General features: G+C 41.5%; 1 protein-coding gene across 9 annotated transcripts in view; it reads left to right on the top strand.

Annotated features, from left to right (window-relative positions):
* The first annotated feature begins 674 nt into the window (after positions 1–674).
* Positions 675–18,750, top strand: part of PUM2 (pumilio RNA binding family member 2) — a 75,114-nt gene continuing 57,038 nt past the window's right edge. For 7 of the 9 annotated variants that reach the window (XM_085056951.1, XM_085056950.1, XM_085056948.1 and 4 more), the window contains exon 1: positions 7,774–7,860. In XM_085056951.1, the coding sequence (XP_084913077.1) occupies positions 7,780–7,860 (81 nt within the window). In that variant the 5' untranslated portion in view covers positions 7,774–7,779. Of the gene's footprint in view, positions 808–7,015; positions 7,153–7,401; positions 7,600–7,773; positions 7,861–18,750 lie in introns of those variants that run through there. The other 2 variants (XM_085056953.1, XM_085056952.1) reach the window with 2 other exon arrangements.

Genomic DNA, 18,750 nt, shown 5'->3' with positions numbered 1-18,750 from the left:
GACTCTTTTGGTCTAGAGATCATAGCTCCCTAATTGCCCTTGTCAGCGAGGCAGTCAGCATGATGTAACATGGATGTACAGTATTGTTCTCTTGAATGAAAATTGCATGTGTCTACAGACGTTGTCTTTTTAGACCTTAGCCAAAATGAGTAGAAAGGCACTCTTATTTGCACATATAAACTTCCTGATTTGCAATCCACTAACAGGATGTATTACAAGGGAATAAGTTTTCCAGCCGAACTGGATTTCCGTCTGGAGCCAGCTCAAGCCAGTAGGCAAAGCAAGCCACAGGCTGCAGGGTGTGGTCTCATGCCTACTGTTCTTGTGCCAGGGAAATGGGAATTGATTATTCCCATTTGAAGAGCTAATCTGTGCCTCCCATTTGCAAAACTCTTTGTTCCCAGTGTCACAGAGACAGCAAAGGTATAGCTATCTGGGTGGTGGGTTGCTCCTCCAGTAGCTCCTGCAGGAAAACAAAGTGCTTCTCTTCCCTCTCACCCTGCCTTTCCCATTTTCTGCTCCAGATGCTGGCTCACCCTTGGGTCCCCACCCCAGCACTGGGAGTGTGGATGCACAAACAGCTGTTGGGCCCTGATAACATATTAGCTGAAGACAAGGGTCCTTACTGCAAGAAAGGGAGAGGTGACTCAAAACCCCCTTGAATTTTGCTATATTTAAAAATGCATTGCTTCAGCTCAATGAATTTCTTATTTTGTTTGGTGTTTGACTAACTGCTTAGGAAGAGGGATGCATCAGAAACAAGAAAGGTACTTAAGAAGTCTGTAAAACCTGCAGATATAATTAAAGGTAAGCCCGCAGAGGTATGAATACACTGTTATTATTTATGTAATATGTGCATAATATTGGCACCTACTTTTCAATATTACAGGGCTTAACCACTTTGTTTACGCTCAGGAAGCAAAATGGAATTTCCTTTCCTCAATCTGTGTCTGGCATTTTATATTTGCTGTGTTGTGCATTGCTGCTCTGAAGGTATGTTTGGCACAGAATAAGGTTTGGGTTCTCTGCATGGAAATGGGGGCCAGTGGGTATGTCTTCATGTTACAATGATAAGTCAGAACAGAGGGCTGAATTAGCTCTGAGCTTATACAGCTGTGCTCCATTTTGGTACTTAAATTATGCATCCAGTCATCTTGTTGCTTGTGGTTGGACCCCTCCACACTATATAATAACAGGAAACTCCGAGGAGCTTCAGGTGCAGTTAAGACAGAAGAAAAAATTATAGCCTAGTGATTACACCAAAAGAGCAGAGATGACTGCAAATGTCCAAATGTTACCCTAAGCAAAGTCCACTTGGTGTCAGGCTGCTTGCCCAGAGCCCTGTCAGAAGAACCTTTGGCAGCTGGGAGGATCAGTATTTGATACGGCAAGAGGTAGAAGGATGTTAATAAACCCAAGACATGAGATGATGTAAGCCAAAGTACTGTTGCAGATCTTTCTTCTAGTTTATCCCTTGCACTACAGCTTCTCATTTTTGAAGATACAGAGAGGTTCTAGTTCATGCAAGTTAAGCTGGTGAGATTTCATGGAAAACAATAAAAACTTCTCTTCGGGTTTTTTAAAATGTATTTCCCTAGGAGAGAAAAAAAATTGCATTCTTCCCATTCTTCCTTGTTCTGATATGGCTGAATTATGTCATCCTAAGTGTGCAAAAAAACCCCCCAAACTCCCTATTATTCAGAGCTCTTGTGCATGCTTCCATTGCCTAGAATATTTCTTTGAACTTTTCTTCCCCTTTTTAGAAAATAGAATGTCATTATATGAAATGAGTGACAATTAATTAGGTGTTTAACTCTGAGGTTTCATTCTTCTTACTGAGTAACATATATGATCTTCAGCTCTAAGAGCCACAGCCTGCCTCTATCATAAAGAGATCCTGGAACTTAATTCTCCACTGGAAAGAAAAACTGAGACACACAGGCTTTTGTTTTAAGATGAGCATTGATGCCACTCTTGTGAACGAAGTGAACATGAACATGAATATGAATATGCAAACCAGCTGGTGTTATCTCTGGCTTTGCAACTCCACAGCTATTCACATTCATTCATGTATGTGAGGCGATGCCATTAGCAACTCTTGCTGTGTTACAATGGCAGTCTCTGCTGGCTGTGACTCTGAGGTATGTTTATGAAGTTTGTTTAGACCTCAGCCAATTATGAGGGGATGAATGACTCGGGGACCAAAGCTGTCCTGCAGGAGAAACAAGTCTTCAGCTGACACCTCCTCAGCCTTTATAGCATAGACTTAATTAGCAAAGCACTTCCAGGAGAGACATTTCTTTCCTGGGACAAGTTCATGATGATCTGTGCTGCAGGGCTGCGCACTCCACTCACTGACACCTCCTCCCATGCATTTCCTTTAAACCTCTTGTTCTTGTTCTTGCAGAATTATTATCTTGCTGATAATGTCTACAGAAGCAACAACCATGTGTGTAACTGAATGGCAAATCAGCATTTTAGAACAGTAGTAAAGTAATGAGTCGTTCAAAAAATGGGATTAGTGACAAAATTTACTATAATACAACTGTGAATTTTCTGTTGGTGCTAAACTGAAGTGTTCTCATGTGCACTAGTTCAGTATGTTACACCAGTTGCTATCTAGTTCCTAAAAACCCAGAATACATGGCCTTCCTTGAAGAAACTTTCAGTTGCACATAGAGGTAGAGGAGGAAAAATGGAAATAATACCACAGTTTTGAGAAATAGAGTAGACTGGCCTTTCCAGCATACTGAGAGGCTGGCTGTTGTCAAATGTGTTTATGGGAATAACACTAGGGGAAGGCCTTTTTGAACCAGTTTTTGTGTTAAATGGGAAATTTGAAAGATGACTAACTCAAAAATTCTTCCCACACATGGGATAAAAAACTTAAAATGTGTAGTTTTAAACTTTAAAACTGGAAAATGGATGCAGTTGCATAATATGAGTAAAATGTTTCCATATCAGAAGAGTGGGTTGAGACAGGAATAGGCTGTGAAGATTGAGGGGATTCAGACGAGTATCAGTACAAGGAGAAGCAGCAGAGGCTGTGTAATGAACAGGTTACATGGTCAACAGCAATAGAACAGAAGATCAGCCCTGACTTAGCACATGAATGGCTGTGGCAGGAAAAGGCTGTGCTTGTGAAGCAATGGTGGGACAAAAGGATGCATGGATGGGAAAGTCCAGCTGTGCAAAGAGTCTGAGCCTGTTTCTCTGAGGCTCTGGGAACAGATTAACCAAGGGGGAGGCTTGGCTCGGTGGAACAGAGTTCTTATCACAGTAAACCCTCTTCTGTGTTATGGTCTGCTGGCCTAAAACATGAAATACAAATTAATTCCTATAGCAATGCATCTAGAAGTACGTCTAGCAACTGTAGCATTTCAGACTCATTGACTTTTATTAATTAATTGTAAGTCTGTTGACAAAATGGAATGCAGAACCCAATACAGTGGATGCCTAGATTTGCTATGCAGTGGTGATGTGAGAAAATTAAATTCAGAATTGGGTCTGCTACTGCAAATGCACAAAACATACATCCAGATCAGCATATTTTACCAAGATATAGCTCACAAGGGACATGCTAAGGATATAAGCCACCATTCCATGGCCCTGCTCTGGAACATGGACAGATAGCTCCAACGGCCCCAGAACTGCAGGGCTATCTCTCAGTGAAGGTGTAGGTAGTTAATTGTAGCTGTTGTTTCAGAGAACTCAGAGGCTCACACATTTATGACTGACTCTCTTAAGCTGTAGGATGGCAGCTAGACTGGGGATTAGACGGGGCACAGTTAGGCTTGGGGTTTAGACTAGAGGGTCATTAAATCCCTTCCAAAACAATCAACTCTATGCTTCTCTGACTGCAAGGCCAGCAGGGCCATTAAGCAGAAGATCTGAGATTAAGATATTGACTTCCTCCCTGCAGAACAGCCCAGCTGCAGCAGAGGGCAGCCAAAGTAGGCTGCTGATTTTGAGGACTCTCTCCAAGGAAGCCATGCCTGTAAAGCCTGAGCAACGAAATCAAATCTGGGTGTTCCCCAGTCCTTGGAGTGAAGGATGTCACACGCTTCGTTTTAAAAGAGTGCAAGCTTTTGTAGGGTCCTGCATTTTTTGTGGAGATGGTTTGAGGGTGTCTACCACATCTAGTTGTTTCATTTTCATGGAGGAATACTTTTGTTTCAACCAATACAAGTTAATTACTTGCTACCCTGCAAGATCTAACAGAACTGTCAAAACTGCTGGGGGACATGAATGTCATTGTACAGCAGGATAAATTCTGTTCATGTCCAGGGTTTTAGGTCCTGAAGTTTGTGGCTTTAGAAAATGTAGACTTCTTCATGATTAGGCACTAGCTGAGTGGGCGTGGTTAGGGCTGCAACTCTCCGTTTCTGTGAGCGCTCCTCAGTTAAGTGCCTTACACAAGGTCTCAGAGGCCGACTGTGGAGGGAGGCAAAGGCTTTCGGTATCCTTGCCTACTTTCTTACACTGTAGACTGTGTATTTGTTTCGTATTTTTCATTGAGGATACTTAATTCACAGAAAAAAACAAAGCATAACTCTGTTAAAGGAGTTTATCTGAAACGTCTGGAGTAAAAGCAGAGCCCAGTCAGCTGTTAACACATGCTTAAAAAGAGGAATAGCTAGGAAAGGCATTTTGTAATGGAGGATACCAAGTAAAACTACCTAAAGTATTAAGTACTTTTAAAGTTTCCACTGAGAATAAAGGTAAGAGAGAAAGGCATTTCTTGAACTATTTTAGCTGAAAGTTGAAAATATTTTAGCTGAAGTTGAAAACTGCAGTGCCATTATTAAACTGTGAGTTGTGGTGGTGGAATTGTTTTGGTTTATTCTTTTTTTTTTTAGAAAAATACTTTAGAAAATAAGCAAATAATTGTATTTATCAGATCAATTCCCAAACTGATTGCACTTAAACATTTTTCTGTTTCATGATCAGGTTGGGTTTTTCAGTACTGAGAAGCACACTGATGTGGAAATCATTCAAGCTTATCCTTATCAAATGCATGTTGATCTCTTCATGAACACTTGATGCTTTACACAAACACTGATTAGAATTATTGAAGACAAACAGGGTCCCCAGAAGGCTCAGAGCTGGAGAGCTGGTGTAATGTAGACCAGCTGCTGTAAGTGTTCAGGATGCCAAGAGCATAACAGGGTTTCCTTCAGTCCCAGCTGGTCTGCACAAAGGGAAGGGCTGGCCTGGAGGCTGTGACTTAGAGGCCTTCTCTCCTCAGTAAGCACAGGAATTGGCTTTTCAGCCCTGCAGCCTCCCTGGAGACAGCCCCAGGTGGCCATGGGACAGGACACTGGGGATCACAGAGATTAGCCATGCGAGTGGCAGCAGGCTGCAGACATCTGGGTATTTAGCTGACTAGTATTAGGCTCAAGAAATCATTTTCATTTCTTGCAGAAATGTTTCTATCTTTATCAGGAGCTGGGAACTTTTATGTTCTTAGCCATGTCTATAAATACTGAAAACAGTGAGGATTTTCTCCTTTGAGACATCTCTATTTTTAAGAACACAGTTGGTAGTCACAGACATCTCATCCACACAACTGCTGCGCCAGCAGTAGCACCAGTACAGACGCTATTCCTGCAGCCCACTGCGACAGGCAGGGCCTGACTCCTCCCTGCCACACAACAAGGGGTCAGAAGCAGTGACCATGCAGTGCCCACAGCACTGAGAGCCAGCTTTTGTCTGAAGCTTTGACCTGTGGATGGCATCTGTCACTGTTTCCTGCAATGGAGCACTCTCTAACCAGGCTCTTGAAGAACCAGTAAAAAGGAAAAATAGGGGATTTTCTTGTGAAATGTCACTGTCATGCAGAGATCCCTCTAATTTTTAGGGGTTGCTGAATGTGGAGAATTTATGCTTGTATTGACTGAGATTATCAAGACCCATCACTGGCAATGTCTGTCAGCACCAGAACTGTATTTACCAACAGCACCGCCTGGCTGTAACAGTGATCCCATCTTTAACTCTCTGAAGGGAAGGGAATAATTGGCTCTTTGTCCCAAATCACCACACAGTAACTACAGGCACAGCAGTTATTTAATAAATTAGTAACTACTGAGATGCATTTCTGTTTGTTGTAACACACACATGCAAACACTCCTGCTACAAGTGGTGCTGGGTGTGGGGACCTTGGGAGCCACCAGGGATCGCTGGGGACCCCTCAAATGGGCCTCACCACCCAGGCCCTCAGGTAGGCACCACTTCCCACCACCACACTTCCCGAACGACCTAAAATCACAGAATCACAGAATTGTTAGGGTTGGAAGGGACCTCTGCAGATCATCTAGTCCAGCCCACTGCCAAGGCAGGGTCTCTTAGAGCAGGTTACACAGAACTGTGTCCGGGCGAGTTTTGAAAGTCTCCAGAGAGGGAGATTCCATGACCTCCTTGGGCAGCCTTTTCCAGTGCTCTGTCACCCTCAATGTAAAGTTCTTCTTTGCGTTGAAGTGGAACTTCATGTGTTTTAATTCATATCCAGTGCTCCTTGTCCTGTTGCGGGGCACGCCTCAAAAGTCTGGCACCATCCAGGTGCCAGGCACTTCAGGAAGGAGGAAACTGAGGGGAGACCTCATTTCAGTCATCAACATCCTCATGAGGGGAGGTGGAAGGGCAAGTACTAATCTCTTCTCTTGGGTGATCAGTGACAGGACCTGAGAGAATGACTTGAAGCTGAGTCAGGGGAGGTTTATGTTACATATCAGGAAAAGGTTTTTCACCCAGAGGTTTGCTGAGCACTGGAACACGCTCCCTAGCGCAGTGGTCACAGCACCACGCCTGAGAAAGTTCAAGAAGCGCTCAGACAATGTTTTAAGGCACATGATGTGACTTGGGATATCCTGTGCAGGGCCAGGAGTTGGACTTGATGATTCTGATGGGTCCTTTGCAACTCAGCATAGTCTGTGATTCTGTGATCCTCTGGTATCTGCCTTTGAGATACTTATACGCATTAATGAGATACCCTCTGTGCTTTCTCTTGACTGAACAGGCCCAGCTCCCGCAGTCTCTTCTCATGCAGGAGATGCTCCCGACCCATCACCATCTTTGTGGCCTTCGCTGGACCTCTTCAATAGCTCCTTGCCTTTCTTGCACTGAGGAGCCCAGAACCGGACACAGTAACTGAGAGTGAGCACAAACACAGACACACAAACACTAACCCCGTCCTGTGGCGGGAAGGACACGGACAGGGTCGCGGACATCCCCTTCCCGCGGTGTCCGCGCTGAGGGGCGGCGGGCAGCGCATGCGCGGCGGAAGGGGCCGGGGGCCGCCGCCTCCTCCCTCCGCCTCCCCGCGGGCCGGGCCGGGGCGCGCAGGCGCGGCGGGGCCGGGGCGGGCAGGGGCGGCGGGGCCGAGCGGCGGCGGCGGCCGGGGGGAGCGGCCGGGGAGGTTCAGCCGCGCTCTCGCTGTCCCTGTCCCTCCGCGCCATGTTGTTGTGAACCCCGGGCGGGCGGGAGGGGAGGCAGGAAGGAGCGGCGCCCAGCGGGAGCGGCAGGAGGAGGAGGAGGAAGGGGCCGGCGGGCGGGCAGGCGTGTCCCAGCGGCCGCTCCGGCTCCATCGCCGCCAGCCAGCCCGTGAGTACCCCCGGGGGGCCCGCGCCGCGCTGGGAAGGCCGCTGGCGGGCGGAGCGGGCGGGCGGGCCCCCCTTCCTCCAGCCCCCTTTTGTCTGCGGGCTCGGCTGCGCGCCGAGGGAGGGGAGAGGGAGGAGGAGGAGGAGGAGGAGGAGGAGGAGGAGGAGGAGGAGGGAGGGGGCCATGTTGTGGCAGGTCACCGGGCGGCGCGGGGCCTGCGCGGCGGCCTCGCCGCCTTTGTGTCCGCCCGAGAGCGGCGCCGAGGTGGGGACGGAGCGAGCGCCGTGAGGGGCGGCGGCGCCGGGGGAGGGAGGGGCGGCATTGTGCGCTCGGAGGGGCTCGGGAGGAGCCGCCCCCGGCCCGGCGGGGTGTGCTGGGCCAGCCTGGTGCCCGGGGAGCGCCGGGGGCCCGGGGCAGACGGGGGCGGCGCGGCGCTGGGGCTACAATGGGCTCCGGTTCAGGGGCAGAGCAGACGGGGGCGGCGCTCGGACCCCACGGGCCGTTGCGTGGCTGGGATCACACGGGCTTTGTTCGAACGTACGAAAAACTTGTGTTATTTTTGTAGTCCTCTTAGAGATAATAACCGCTTCCTTAGAGTGCAGCGAGAAGGCCAGATGCCTTTGGTAGCTGGTAGCACACAATGAAGCGGTAGGGTTTGATTCTGCTTCGAACGTGCCTGTGCAGACCACAATAAAAAAAGTTGAGGAAAATGCCTCCTGTCCTGAGTGGATCGTGCGTGCAGCGAACAGTTTGGGGTTAATCTCTGTGGCAGTTATTGAGCATAGATTTTTGTTTTTTGGTTTGGCATTTTTTCTTTCGTGTATTTCCTAAGGCCAGACTCCTATTTCCTTGAGAGAAAATTAATATATTTGGGACGGTTTATATTCTTATGGTTTACAGTTTGTAGCAAGATGGCTTAATACCAAAATGTGCAGCGTGTTTGAGATGTGATAAAGAGGTCCTTATCACCTGATTTTGGGATGCTTTTTCCTGAGTAATTAGATGTGTATGAGAAACGATACTCGGTAAAACTTCATAAATGGCCTGATAGTCACTTATATGTTACATGTTAAAAAATACTTTGAGGTTTATTTTACTTTCTCTTTGTTTCATCTCAACTGAGAGATCAGGCCTTCGTAGTTGCAATGAGCTGATGGTGTAGCTCTTCAGGTATGTGGGATATGAATGCATTCGAAATGTAATTACTATGCCATGTTACATTTTTTACATATAAAGCATAGTATTTTGTCACATTTTAGAATTTGGTTACATTTAGTCATGTCTAGGTTTTAAACCAGATGTTAACAACAACAGTTACGGTTTTGTTGAGAAGCTGAGGGAAATGTTGCCTACTTTTCTGTGCTCAACAATTCTGTGTCAATGCGAATATAAATATGCTAGGGAAGTGGGAGAAGGAAACTCGAATAAAAAGGGAAATGCTAATTTGGTGGTGGTGTAGTTCGGGTTATATGTGTGGAAATGACACCAAATCACCTGACAGTTTTCTGAAGTGTTCAGAGAGTTGAAAATTTGGAATTTGTCCCAGCAGAATGGTTAGTAGGCAAATGCATGTGAGAAACTGCTTGATAATGCACATTCTGCAGTTTATTATGTGGATGTTGCACATAGGAAAGTCCATGTTCTTCGAATTGTATTTTTTCTGCATTAATAAGAATAGGTTTGGGTTTTTTTTCTCTCTGTAGTATCACTCTGTAGTACTGAATATTTTGGCACAGTGCTGAGGCCATTGTAATTGTATCTGGTATCGTGATTGAGCTAATAGTGCAAGTAGTCGGCTGAAAAAACTGGGCTTGCCTGTCTTTTTATGAGAAGATGCCTCTTGTTATGACAGTATATATTAAATCTTACATTGGATTGTAGAGTACACTGAAGGCTTTATGTAGCTGTTTTCCTTGGGTGTTTCTCTGCAATGTTCTCCGTGAGCCAGATGTTGCAGATGTTTAGGGCAAGTATGTTAACAGAATATCAGCTTGCTGAATACTGTGAAGTAGATCTGATTTTTAAACAGCACTTTCTAGTTCACTTTTAGATATTGCCTCCTCCCCTTGATTTAATGATATGTGAATGTGCACTGAATAACCAGCATCTGTAGAAGCATTCTCCTTGGTAATTTCATCTTTTTCTTTGTACAGTGGTTTCCAGAACCCCAAAATTATTAGAGCAAGTTTTTATACACAGAGGCAAGTAAGCCAGTAAAGGGTTTGAATTCCTGCTTTATGTCTTCCTGCTTTTTTTTTTTCATGTGGAATTATATAAAAATTAACTGTGTGTTGCACTAAAAAGAAACTTAATTGTCTTGAGTGTTAAATTCTGTGTTGAGAATCTCCTGTAAAACAAGCATTAATATATTACATTTATTTTTAAAAAGTTTGATAGAAACTCTACAAAGGAAACAGCATACCAGAAGACCATGATGCTTCTCATTGTGTATATCAAAGGTGTAGGTGTATGGGAGAGTTATCAGTCTTCTTTCTCTTAAAATAATTTAGGTGAAAATGTTTGCCTCATTTAATTTGGATTTCCCCACCCATAACATAACTGTTGTCTTGATTATTCCACATAGTGCAACAATTCTAGTGTTGCCACAAAGTCAGTGTCCTGGCCTTTGTCTTGGAAACAGGTCAAGAAATCTTTCATTTAAAAGCTCCTACAACAATTAATACCAATTCTTTAGTGTTGCTAATAATGAAGTTGGAGGCACTACACAGTCATGTGGTAGAAAAGTGTTTTAAATTACACAAAGACGTGTAAAGGATTCAGTTCTAACTGCTTCAGTGTCATTTCAAACAAGTTGTATAAAATTTGTTTTATAGCAATGGCTTGCATGCTGAAACTTTATAGCAAGATTCAGTTTCGGTCTCACTCAGAATACCTGCTGTAGCTTTCAGAATAGTAGGCAAGAGCTGATATGTGAAATGTTTAGCTTACAAATAAAGACCACATATCTCTAAAAGATTGCATTTCATGATTGCTTAACAGATTTTTTTTCCTAAGCATGGCTATTTAAAAGTTGTAGGTATGGGGAAGAAATATGTCTGAGGAGGTTATGACAGCCATCTTAGGAGTTGAGAAGGAAATGCAAAATTCTGTAGCAAAAGACTCTCAGTAATAATCCACATTTGATTTCTTTGCCAGCTCTGTGTATGCCTCTATTTGCACTAAACTTGATTAGTGATATGATCCTCTGTCCTCTGCAGGCTGTGCTAAATAGCACATCTGCACCCTTTCTAGCAGGCTTACTTTTGGCAACAAATATTTGTGGATATTTGACTAAGTAATCTGGTATATATTTTGTAATTGTGATTATTTTTAATTCATTTTTTTTTCATATAACTCCAGGATAGGTTGCCTCTTGCTTCATTAAGGTTTTGGCAAAAGTCTCAGTTACAGGTAATAGGTCTGGTTGTCTGTCTTACCATATAATGCTTTCAATATGTAAATCCTAGTGGAAATAAGTGGAGTCATGTCAGACCTATGTTCATAACTTTGCTCTTAGATTTCATCCATGTTTTTTTCAGGAAGAATTTTGAGTGCTGGATTGAACTAGTCATACATTTTGCATGGCTGATAGGAAGTTCCATGTGGAATTAGATCATAAATCTCTTAAAAGAGGAAGTGAGTTTTTAAAAGCTGCATTAAGTTCCGTAACTCTTCAGGTGTGTATATTGATTAAATACAAAGCTGAACTTGCTGGAAATGACTTTGTGTAGTTGATCTAAAAATAAGGAGTCTGTCTGGCTTGATTAATTTTTCAACTATCTTCTATTTGTCTCCTTTAGGGTATATATTGCTTAAATTTTTGTCCTGACATGATACAATGATGAGTTAATCACATAGTCTGAAGAAGTTGCAGAATTGATGTTACTAGAGTATGTTGACAATAAGCAAATATCTACTGTAACAGTACTGATAAGAAAAAGTAGCTTTAGATCATGCATTGCTCACAAAACCAAGATTGTTCAAGATTATTAAAAATGTACTCCTCTCATATGATTGTCTCTATATGATATATTTCCTTAAAGATGGGCCATTTGGTGGTCTGTAAGATTCAGTGAATAAGGTAGAATTCTGTAGAGGGATTAAAGGACGAGTTTTATTCTGTTAAGTTTTAGTTTAGTTTCTGTTTAAGTGTTGTATTCTGATTAAATATCTATCCGTATATGGTAGATTTTAATTGGACTTGACACTTGCATTTAGCATGGAAAATAAGACATTTCTTGGACTTGAATTTTTTTTCTCCATCAAAAGTACTTACTTTAGGTTCGTAGGTAGTGTTTTGTGTTTTATTTATGTCCATCCACATACTAAAAGGTTGATAATACATCAGTTATGGTAGATTAAGAATGTGTGGAGATCATTAGGTGTGGGTGTTCAGGCAGGGACAGGTATTTTTTCCTGAGAGGGTTTTGTCGATACCAGAGTGTTTTATTGTTGTCATTTATAATTGTATTAAGCCAAGTCATAAATGTTTCACAAAAGAGCTGACAAACTTAATTTTAATCTGAGCCTGAAATCTTTATTTTGTGAAGACCCCCAAATGTACTGTTGTGTGGGTTAGAGGCATTTAATGTCAATTACTGTGTTAGGATGTTACGTGACTTAACACGTTTGAAAGAACTGAGGCTGGGGTGTAAGAGTGAGATGTAGTTAGGGTAGAGAAGTTAGTTTTCTGTGCTATTTTGTTGCATAGTCTACTAATTATAGAATCAGACATAGCTGTATAACAGAACTAGTGGTTTTACACATCATGCTGAGTAATAATGTAAAAGAAACTGCTGCCTTTGTGATCAAAAACTGTATTTTGACTTTTTTTAGCAAAGAAATATGTGGGCAAGCGCTTATAATGTATGGAGCTCTACGATTTTAATATATTCTTTTGTAAAAAGCTCAGTGGTCCTATTTTTCTTTCAGCATCCTAGTTTGGCAGTGTTTTTTAAGATTCAGGGTTTAAATCAGAAAACATTGACCAATAAATATTGTTCTTCTATTGCTTGGGCTTCTTTTTTTTTTTTTTTTTTCCCCAATCCTAACTATAAGAGCTTCATATCTAAAGATGTGTGGGAAAGCCTTTTATGTTATCAAGAGTTTTTCTTTTTAGTTTTCTGTATGGAATGAGCATTCCTTGGTGTCTTCCTAGGCATGAATGAAGTGTTCTGGCAGGAGATCAGAGGAATGATGGATATGAACATTGGTCAGGAAGCCAGTGGGGTTGGAGTAGAGGTTGGCCTGGCTGGGACAGTAGCTGCAGTAACATCAGGGCCCAGTTCAGGTGGAAAGACTGCTCACACCATCCCTGTAACTGTGGTGTCAGGTCTTTCCAGTATCCAGGTACTCCTCAGTGGACAGTCTCCATGCCACAGCTGGAATTTCTTCCAGCAGCAGGCTGGAGGGCAGCTGTGTGTCCAGCAAACACTGCTGGCCCACAGGAGATGGCATTCATACAGGTCATGCAGAAGGTCGTTGATTTGTTTTTCATTGGAGCAGTTGCTGTGTTTTGTGTCAAAATCACATCTTTAAGAACAGTATGTGTGAATTAAACTGCTTTTTCAAGGCTGTAATAATCCAAACTCTAAAACTTGCAATTAATTTTGTTAAAGCAGTTATAAATGAAACTGCATAAAATCATTTTGAAATGTTCAGTTGGAACCATTTGTTTAACTTGCATAAGCGTTTCGTATTTCTCTGAGCACCTGTTTTCTATCAGAATATGATAAAATAATTAGTTTTGAATTTATGCAAAGCAATTGGTTCAGTTTGAAAAGGCACTCACTTCTGGTAGGCTTTATGAGAAGTAATATGCACTTAGCGCTGAGTCTTAGTTGTAACACTTACAGATAAAACTGTTTTGTTGAGGTGAAATAGAAGTAGAATTAAGTGTAGATTAAAATGTAACTTTCCTTTTGCAGACAGAAATCAAGAAGAAAAAGAAAGTCCAGTCTTAAGCCTTTTGCCCTTAAATATTTGATTGATACAGCTTCCCAAGTTTCCTTTAAAAACTTTGTTTGGATTTGAAGGTAGGAATTACTTTCTCCCCCAGGATTCTTGTAGTGTGCCACAGTTTAAGTCCACAAGGAATTTTTTGCACCTTTCCCAGCCCAAGGGCTTAGGGATTGTACTCAAAAAAATGTAGTAAGTATAGGAGCAAATGTAAATAAACAAATTTTGCTGACCTTACAAGCAGGAATGCCTGTTGTGTCTTCATCTTTTTCTTCACCTGTTGTTTCACATTCTTTAATTTCTTTTGGCATTTTGTTTCTGGCTTTACCCTTTTACTATTTTCTTCCTCTTAGTATTGACCTACGTAGCAAAATAAAAAACCTTTTACCTGACATCCTGCTTCGTGCTGTATCACATTAATACTTGTACAGAAACCATAAAGCAGTTTTGTAAATTTAAAACTCTATAATATTGTATTTGGCCATTTGGATGTACTTGCTGAGAATGAAAATGTTGAATTTTTCCTTGCTAGTGGAAGTTGCAGAGGTAATGGTGCTGATTTTCACTAGCATTAAGCAAGGCTGATATGTTGTGTAGATAAAATTATTCATGGATAAGTAAAAGCTGAATAAGAGTTGCATCTCTCTTCTGCCACCTGCTTTCCATCCTCAGTGATCAGAGCCTTGCCTTTATCAGCAGCTTTGTTTAGGACAGTTAGGTTCATCCAAATACTTCTGGGTTCCTCCCACAAGTAAACGTCATGAACCTCTTATGTGTTTTCTGTTAACTTCAATGGGGGATGCAGAAGACCTACTCTTAATTTTTGAAGTGCTTCAGTGGTTCTGTGCATTATGATTTAGTGAAGGTGAAGCTACTCTTTGCTGTCCATTATTCATGTGGGAATAGTAGTTTCCAGCTTAATGTAATCATAATCTTACTGTTGTGCCATATTTTAACTCATTTGTTCTCATTCTTCCTTAGCAGTATAAACTAGCAGAAATCATGGACAGATATGGGGACTTCATCATTTCAGTTCTTTGACTTCTGTGTACCTGTGTTTTTTGGGATTTAGTTAATGGGGGGTTGTTGGTTTTTTTTTTAAGAACAGAAAAATGTAGAGTTAGAAGTACTAAAGAAATGGGTTTTCTAAAATCTGTATTTATGCAAACAGTGGAAGGAGTTTAGCTGGGATTGTTTTTCGTCTACTACACTGACTCTGTAGGTTAAAAAAGAGAATTTTTTAATGCACTGAAAGAAAAAATGGAAAAAAATTAATAGAAGCAACTGTAGTAGATAAACATCTTGTAATGTCAGATGTCCAAAGAATCACTGAATGGTTTGGGTTGTACAGAACCTTAAAGATCATCCTGTTTGAGCTCCCCCATGCCATGCACAGGGAATATGTTTCCCTAGATCAGGTTGCCCAAAGCCCTATCCAGCCTGGCCTCGAACACTTCCAAGGGCATCCACAGCTTCTCTGGGCAACCTGTTCCAGTGCCTCATCACCCTCACAGTAAAAAATTCCTGCCAAACACCTGGTATAAACCTGCTGTCTGTCAGTTTGAAGCTGTTTTACCCTTGCCCTATCCCTTCATGCTTTGGTCCAGCCCTCCTGTACCCCTCTGGGTACTAGAAGGTGCAGTAAGGTCTCCTGGGAGCCTTCTCTTCTCCAGGCTGAACAACCCCAACTCTCCACCAAAATCCGAACTACTCCTTCCTGAGTATTGTGCCTGATCCTGTCTTCCAGTAATAGTCTTCTGTCAAGTAAGTAGCATGAGCCTGAGGCCTTAACTGGTGGATTCAAGTAAATACAGAGTGTGTAAAAAACTTGTATCTACTTTCATACCAGAAGATACCTGATACTTTTTGACTAACTCTGCGTGATACGTAGAAGTGAGTAGAAAGAGTTGTTGGGAGCAGTAAGACTGACAGGTCAGCTTGGCTGGAATCAGTGATAGATTGTGAAGAATCTTCAAATTAGTTAAAGTGCTAAAGAAGCTCAGTAAGAGAATAAGAAGTTGATAAATATACTTCATTAATTGCAAGAAATAAATTCTGGGAAGACTAGGGAAAGATTATCTTGGTCTTTTGAAAGTCATCTGAAATATCTTCAAAAGAACTGAACATAAGGCAAGAAAATGTCTTTAGTAAAGATCATTATTTGTCTAGTAGGATATTTAATTTTTACTGTGGTTGAAAGACTGAAGAATTGCTTGTCAGTGTCCCTGATAAGGGCTTATTGAGGAATGAACCGTGGGAATTATCACTGAAGTGTCAATAGTTGGAAAGCAGTTCATGCCATTAATAAGATGCTTTAACTTTTGGTCAGCCATGAAGTGATCAAGTAGTTGAATTACAAGTTCCCTTCCAGCTAAAATATTCTATTATATGTTAATACACAGTAGCATTACAGGGCTTTGATAGCACCAGGAAAAAGCAACTGGGGTATCCTGGAGATCCATGGTAGTAGTGAGGCCTAATGTATGCTAGTCTGGAAATTATCAAGACTGATGGAAGAGCTCCAGGTGGCACATGCATTTAAGAGAAGAGCAGCAAATTCAAACACACCACAGTCACATGGGATTCAACACTTGGTTCAAATGGAAAATTCCTTTTGCTAAGTGTGCATTTGACAGATTGGTGCCCAAATTAACCAACCACTGGCTCAGAACTAACATCCTTGTTTTACAGAACATTTCAGCATAAGAAGCACAGAAACATGCAATATTGTTGACATTCTCAGTCTGCCATGTTCTTCTATGGCTGCTTGAGCTGTAGCAACAAAAATTAAAGTGGTGGACAACAGTTACTAATGGCCAACACTTCAGAGACTTGAGCTACTTTGCAGGCAGAGCGGGAGGCTTTACACAATAATTGGTAGCATAGGAGAGGGCAGAAGCTGGAGGAGCATACATTTGTATGAGCGGTGATAGCCAAAAATCTTCGGACACTCAGCTGAATGCTAGTGCATGCACAACTCCTCAGTACAAGATGTCAAAGCCAGAAATGTTAATTTGAGTCAGGAGACCACCACTGTCACCTGACATATTAAAACAGTCATGACCATCCAGTCACTGATGAGGTTAAGTATTAATTCCTTAATTTAGAGATAATCATCCCTGAGTCTCATTAATCTCTCTTTAAAATACTTAGTAGTGAAAAGAGTTATAAAGTATAATGAACTAAGTAGAAAAACTGTTTCACTTGGGATTTTGACAATTTTTCTTTCCCTCAAGGCTAAAAAAGCATTTCAGTCTCTTTGGTAGCAGAGCATCTGAGGAAGACCACTGTCTGCTGTGGCATCATCCTTTTGTTCACATCCCCATGGGGCTGCAATAGGTTGGTGATCTGTTTGTCATAATTTCAGAAATGCAGAATTGTCTAGGATACACAGGCTTAATGATCATCAATCAGTACATAGTATTTGGAGTTACAGACAAAGAAGTTTTTTGTAAACTCGGGATATTTTGTCTAGGATTTCAGACCACTTGCAAGTGTTCTTCCCATTCTTCCCATCTCTGAAGCAAGGAGCTATAGCAGTGTGATACTGCCCAAGCTACTTGTCCTGTCTTTTCCTAGTTCAGCTCAGTCTACTTTTCTCCCTCATGGCAAAGGTAGTTAAACACTTCATTAGCTTAATCTAAATACTTTGGCTTGTGAATTTTAACATGACCTGTGTGACTTTACTTCTTGCTATTGAAGAAGCAAGAGTTGATAAGCAAGACTGACAGAGAAAAGCTTTGGCTGTAGCAGCCTTTTCCAAAAATCCAAAGGGTGGTGGTGCTGTAAACAGAAGAACAAAAATTGTGTCTTTACACAAAGTTTCAGTTGAGCTGCAATTGCTGCAACTCATTTGTGTTACAATTGACAAACATCTCAAAGTTTTGTGAGTAGCTGTTGTAACAAAGAAAAATCCTTCCTTGGAGGGGAAGGGAAAAGAACAAAGGGAAGAGTCTTCCTGAGTTCAAGAGCTTTTTAGCACTTCTGTGGTCTGGAGTTGAAGCTGTATGTATCAATTTTTGCAAGTGTCCATCATGACTTCTGTCAGGGTCTGTTAGAGCTAATACAGCCATGAGAAAATGTATGGATGCTATTGAACTAATGAAATGTGCAAATACTTAACAGGATGAAACAGAAAATTCCTAGCAAAAATTTGGCCTTGGTTTTAATAAGATTGTATTGTTCAAATAAGATAGACTAATATGTTTGTGCAATAGAAATTGGGAAATAATTTCCCATATGAGACCTCACAGTCATGTAGCCATCTCTTGAAACAATGAACATAATCTCTTCATTCAAATTGAGAACACCATAATCTGTTTCCTGACCTCACAGTGGGAATTGCATTTCCTCAGTCATTAGTTCTTCCTTTTATAGTTTTTACTTAAAACTTGCCCTAGAAGTCTAAATATGCTTGCAGTCCATTTTTTAAATTCGTAACTTTGTTTGCAACTTGTACTTCAGTTTAAATGTGTAGTTGTGAAATACAACAATTTTTAAGTGATTTCAAAAGAATTTTCATAAATAAATTTTTTAAGACTTTTTCAAGTGTTAATCAACAATGCAACACAAATACTTAAATTGATAGTTTTTCATTGTAAAAACTCAAGTTTTATCTTAGCTGATTGATGGGTTGTTCTCCCTGTAAAGTTAACATCCATCTGAAGCTGTTGGGAAGATGACTTTTTTCTGTTTCTGCAAGCAACAAGTTCTGTAACAACTTTTTTCTAAGTATTATCTTTCTGTGTTTAGGTTTGCTCTAGTTTAATTTTTAGTTTGCCATTGTCATCAATTAGTTCCAGTAGCATTTATCTCCACCAAACTAGAAACCCATGTTATGGTTGTTGAATGTATGATTTAAGCAGTTTCTCAAACTTGCAAAAAAGTAAAACTTTTCAAGCGTCACAAACCAGGAAAAGAAATCTTAAACTGGAAGGATTTTCCATTGTGTCTAGAGGAAAGCTGAGGGGGAGGGCATTTGATTCCTGCTTTGGAAAATCTATGCTCTGTTAAAACACCTTGTTTAATAAGTTCTTGGTGAGATTTTTCTGTCATGCTAGTGCTGTATGATATGGGGCAGATACTGTAAGTTTTTTGAGTGAGTTATAAGGTTGGGCCTTCTATTTAAAAAAAAAAATTAAATGTCTTGCAAACTGCATAGTGAGATATCACCTTTTTGCCTGCTTGTGACTCTCG

The sequence above is a fragment of the Lichenostomus cassidix genome, chromosome 3 (genome assembly GCF_008360975.1).
Source record: "Lichenostomus cassidix isolate B80296 chromosome 3, HeHo_3.0, whole genome shotgun sequence".
Taxonomy (NCBI): domain Eukaryota; kingdom Metazoa; phylum Chordata; class Aves; order Passeriformes; family Meliphagidae; genus Lichenostomus; species Lichenostomus cassidix.
This window is presented reverse-complemented; position numbering and strand designations above follow the sequence as displayed.